Consider the following 5,694-nt stretch of genomic DNA (forward strand, 5'->3'; position numbering starts at 1 on the left):
CAATGACTCTAAAGGTGTTTGAAGACAATGTATTGGTAAGAGAGCTTCTTGAAACCAGGGGAGATGGAAGAGTTCTTGTGATTCCAATGCACCATCTCTTGCTTGCATGTGACCTTCCTCTCTTGGTCTAACAATGATTGTGAGCTCTTAAGGAGGCGTAAAGAATCTGAATGGTAAGATCTGATTTGAGACAAATTCCAGATTGTTGAGTGATATCAAAATCTTTCTTTATAAATGTAAACTTATAGGTGTCCATAGAAGGAGACTTTTATGCTTATGTGAGAAGAATTCAGCAGCCTTCAGTGTGGGGTGGAGAGCCTGAGTTGATGATGGCATGTCATGTTCTTAGGTCAGTAATAAATCTCCTTTGTTTCTGCAATTTCTTTAAACATCTTGTTTATAGGAAGAAGAAAAAAGTCATTAGGTTATGGATTGGATTCATAATGAAACTTCTTATGCTTTTGCTTGAAGAAATTGATAAAGATTCTGGATTGAAAAGTAAAAGGTGTTTGTTTAATGATTGATTAAATAAACGACAAACATAGTTCTTGTTACATTTTGTCGTTTGTTTCCTTTCGAACAACATTCCTCTTTATTGCTGATGAGGGTGATTCCAACTAACATAGATTGCAATAGAATGATTAATAAACGACAAATATGCTTACTATTTTCATGGATTTTGTCGTATGATGAACATACATACTTTGTATTTATATAACACTTTATTCTTGGTTTTGCATTTTTCAAATCATCATCTATATTAAAGAATTAATACCACAATTATTGCATAATGACTAATTTTGGAACTTGTTTCTACTTTACTCAAAATCACACTTTTAATGACATGATGCTATTTGATTTTAGGACATCAATATCTGTATTTGCGATTGGTAGAGTATCTGGGAGTTTAGTAAAGATAGCAGACTATGGTGAAGGATACAGAAACGATAAAGAGAAGCCTATGACCCTTATGTATCATTGGTATGGTCATTATGATGTACTGGAATGAGATGTAACCGACGAGTCTTTAATTTCGTATAACTAAATGCCTTATGTAAGATTAGTTGCTTTCGATGTTGTGAAGCTTTACATTGAAAACTTTCAATTATGTGAACTGTTATTTTTTATTACAGGAATTGAAAATATAATTTTGAAGACATCTATGTTAATACATAATTTAACATTTCAAATAAAAAATAAAAAATATTAAGATTAGACTTTATTTAAGACTCATTTATCTTAGGAGTATACTAGAGTTTATTAAACTTGGACTAAACTTAGTTTATGTCAATTTTATTTATTTATTTATTTTAAATATATTATTACAAACCAAGTTGTTAACTTAGTCAAAAGACTAAAAAAAAAATTGCAACATCATAAACAAATTCAATTTCACTTTCAACACACAATTTTTAATGTCTAATAAATTTAGTCAAACAATATTATTATATCTAATACTGTGATGAACTAAAACACATGAATAAGGTAGCTTAAATAAGTATTTTCACATGAACTAAAACACATGAACTAAAACACTTTCACTGAATTTTCGGTTGATTAAAAAAGGTAGCACCCCAAGGAACAATCGGAGGCCTCTCATTCTGGGATCATCGACGTTTCGAGCAAAAACTAACCAACTTAATGCAAATTCGGACTCCCAATTCAAGGCAAGTTACATATCAGCTCAAAACATTGCAGGAATTCTTTGTTCCTGCCAAGAAGGAAATGACACAATCAAGGGATAAGATATTCATATGCACAGAACCCCTAAAAAGTATAATTGAAATAAACAAGGAATATTGAGAAAAGAAATCCACAATCTATAGAACAAATGAAAAGCAGCAAACCTCAACAGCTTTCTCTTGGGAAGGAACAAGAAATAAAACATATGGATTGTCCAGTGAGAATCCTTCTTTCTCTTTCCCAAAAATGCTATCAGCAGCAGTTGAAGCAATCCAAGCTATTTGTTCAATACCAGATGAACTTCCACTAGTTTCCAATATGTCATTTCCAACAGAGTAGCATTTCCAAAACTCAATTCCCCATATATCAAAAATAAAGGCTTATCCTCTTCAATACTTAAGGAAGTAGCATGTCTGAGACTGTAGTGAATTGAATTCAAACACATGTTTACAAATTTTGAGGGACAATTATTATCAACGGCATGTTCTTGTCCTGAATCCTCACTAGTAATGGAAGTAGTATCTGCTTCTCCATTCTTAACCTTGACATGTTTCTTCAAAGTTTCGATTTTTCAGCCTTAAATTTCTTGATTTTCTTTTTTTTTAGAATCTGGGTTTAGATGCATCTCATTGAAAAACTTACTGCTATACTCTCAGCAACAAGCTTGACACTTTTAATAATGGCAGCCTCGTTTCCAAAATGTCTGCAACAAAGAGAAAGTATCAAGTAAACTAGTTTTCATCATATACATAATAGAATACAAGTATCCAGAAAATGTTTTCTCTGAAAAAAAAGTCTTTATAACAAGTATCTAGAATAAACCCTCACGCCTAAGCCCAAGTCCAAGACCAAGACCAAGACCAAGACCAAGACCAAGACCAAGACCAAGACCTAGACCTAGACCTAGACCTAGACCTAGACCTAGACCTAGACCTAGACCTAGACCTACGCCCAATCCCAACGCTCCACTCAACCCACCACGCCCAAGCCCCAAGCCCCAAGCCCCAAGCCCCAAGCCCCAAGCCCCAAGCCCCAAGCCCCAAGCCCCAAGCCCCAAGCCCCAAGCCCCAAGCCCCAAGCCCCAAGCCCCAAGCCCCAAGCCCCAAGCCCCACGCCCAATCCCCACCTAATCGCCACGATCCACGCCCAATCGCCACGATCCACGCCTAATCGCCACGATCCACGCCCAATCGCCACGATCCATACCCAATCTCCACGATCCACGCTCAAGATCCATAAACAGACATAATACCCATAAACATACATAATACCCATAAACAGACATAATGCAAGTAAACCCACAATACAGCTAAAATGTATTTGTAACTTATTCATTTCGATTGAAAAAAGAAGAGCGAAAGAATGCATATGTATATTGAACAGCAAGTCGAAAGAATCTTACAGCCTGTGTGTAAGAAGGAGGATCGGTTTCCTTTGAGCTCGACGGGGCTGGAGCTGGGGCTGGAGCAAGGTCGCGGGGAAGAGAGGGGGACGACGGCTGTAACTGAGGCTGGGGCTGGAGCAAGCCTGGAGAGTCGCCCGGGGAAGAGAGGGGAGAAAAGAGAAAACGGGAAGGAGAAATGGGGGAAAAGGAAAAAGAAAAAGAAAAGGAAAAGGAAAAGGAGAAAAAAAAAATTAGTAAGGTAAAAATGGAAATTTTTTAAAAAAAAAGTTAAAAACAAAAATCGATTTTTTTAGGTTAAAAATAGGAATTACTCTCTTTTGAGGGTTATGATCAAATTTCCCTTATATATTTGGTTGGATCATTTTATTTATTTATTTTAATTTAAAAAAAAGTTTACATGAGTCAAATTACATCTTATGTTATTTCATCCAATATATTATTGAATATTTATTCAATCTAATCAAATATCATTTAACTTCCTCTATCATTTACAATATTATTTCATTAATTAATCAAAATATTAAAATAATATATTTTTAAATTATTATTATTTATTGTATCAATATATATTAATATCATTTAAATATTTTTATCAAAAATTAAATATCCACCTCTTTAAAATTTTTACCATCATTACTCTTTAAATAATAATATAAATTATGACCAAAACCCAAAGTTGATCAAGCAATAAAATTTTTCATTCATAGTATAATCTAAGGAAAAAACAAAATAAAACTCAGAGTTAATCGAACTTAGATCAAGATATACATTCTTTATCTTATAAATTATTTAGACTACTAATTTATTATAAAATTGTAAAATTTAGATATATAAAGATTTAAATAATAATAAAAAATGGGAATAATTTGATATGACTATTTGAGTTTTTTTTTTTTATAATTTATGGGTATTTATTTTTTTCTTTCTTTCAAGTTGTGTTTATTTTTGTATATTTAAATAATATTTAAAATAAATAAATAATTTTAAAAAAATATATATATATATAATGAAAGTAACTAAAGTAAAAATAAAAATAATAATGCCTATATTAAATAACTCTCTAGAATCTATTATCCAAAAAGATACAATTTGTTTATACTCATACTGATTACGAGGATACAACTTTTTTCCTTCTAACCAAGCAAGCAATTAGTAAAGAGGTTAGTATTAATTGTTTTGAGTAGAGTTACCTGCTGAATATACATACTAGATTTGTTTTTCATAATTTCCAATATGACTTAAAGAGCTTGAAGCCTTCAATTGAGGGGATACTTGGGCATGTGCATTTGATTGCTACACATTTCTCTTTTATTCTTTAGGTTTGATCCACATTCTGGATAACCCACGAATTTGAAAGCATCCCTCCTTCAGGTGGCTTCTCATGTTACAGTGCTTGTAGAGAAGTTTCTTTTTGTCATTTGAGACCTATTTTGAGTCAACAATACTACAAGCTTCTTGTTTGCCTCATTAGTTTCTATCTTTTTTCTTTTTTTATATTCAATACAATGGTGAGTGCTTTGTGAACAGATGAAAATGAAGAGAAACTTCAAGAGTTTAGTATTTTCATCCATGAGATGAAACTTTCTAATTGATTTAGAGTATAGACAGTCAGCTATGTTTGAACCATCACATTTACTTGGACTAGTTTCACGAGATTAAAGGTTGATTGAGATTTGCAGATGATTTTTCGAGTGAATAAAGAGAAATATGAAAAATGTGAGTCACAAGATAAAAGGTTGATTGGTGGTAAAATAGATCGCGGTAAGGATAAAAATTATTAAATGAGATGTGGGATTTGAGAATATAATAGCCCGATAATAAAGTAGATATCGGTGGTTAAAAATAATATGAATGAAATTTTGATTGACTGAAATGTGAAAATGTGTGAGCTCACGATACTAGAGATCGATTGAGATTAGTGTTTAGTTTATCGAGTGTGATAAGAGGCATGTGAAAAATATGAGGTAATGATATGAGAGATCGACTAGGATTGGTTGTTGATTTGACGAGAGATAATAGGTGTGTGAAAGTGTGTGAGGTCACAATATGAGATGTGGATTGTGTGATTCGTAGTTGGTTGGTCGAAGTGGTGGTATAAAAAAGGTCGCGATAATAGATAAGAGGTCGGTAATAGTGTAAATCACATCTAACATTACTTTAGATAAGAGAAAAATGTATGACACAACTTTAAGTAAAATCTTTGGATCGATCTATAGTAACTAACAAGATAAATGGTATAATTGACTTAATTCTTATTAAGAATAAATTTACATTTCTTTTATGTGTTATTTCAATCTCATATTTTTTTTTAACTTTAGATATTTAATGAATTTTAAAATATTAGTTAGTTTGACGAGCATATGAAAGTGTGAGGTCACGAGATAGAGGTCAGGTGGTTGGTGGTTTGTCAGCCGAGGGGATAAAGAGGAATATGCAAAAATGAGTCACAAGATGATGGTTAATTGTGGGTTAATGGTTGGTTTGACGATGTATAAGAGGTGTGTGATCAATTGGTATTTGTACGCGTTTAAAAATGTTTGCCCAAAAAAACCATTTTTTCGACTTTTAAGAAATAAATATAAAATATAAATATCTCTTTAAATTTT

The 5,694-nt window shown here is 32.4% G+C and overlaps 1 protein-coding gene across 1 annotated transcript; it reads left to right on the forward strand.

The window, feature by feature from the left end:
* LOC124943984 (OVARIAN TUMOR DOMAIN-containing deubiquitinating enzyme 4-like) lies at nt 1-1,157 on the forward strand. Its single transcript, XM_047484441.1, has 3 exons — nt 1-173; nt 249-349; nt 865-1,157. The coding sequence occupies exons 1-3, from the start codon at nt 171-173 to the stop codon at nt 1,007-1,009; spliced, it is 249 nt and encodes an 82-aa protein (XP_047340397.1). The 5' UTR covers nt 1-170; the 3' UTR covers nt 1,010-1,157.
* The last annotated feature ends 4,537 nt before the right edge of the window (nt 1,158-5,694 follow it).

The sequence above is a fragment of the Impatiens glandulifera genome, chromosome 6, assembly GCF_907164915.1.
Source record: "Impatiens glandulifera chromosome 6, dImpGla2.1, whole genome shotgun sequence".
Taxonomy (NCBI): domain Eukaryota; kingdom Viridiplantae; phylum Streptophyta; class Magnoliopsida; order Ericales; family Balsaminaceae; genus Impatiens; species Impatiens glandulifera.

Coding starts and splice junctions, on each gene's coding strand:
- LOC124943984 (XM_047484441.1), top strand. Junction 350..864: donor ATGGCATGTCATGTTCTTAG/GTCAGTAATAAA, acceptor ATTTGATTTTAG/GACATCAATATCTGTATTTG.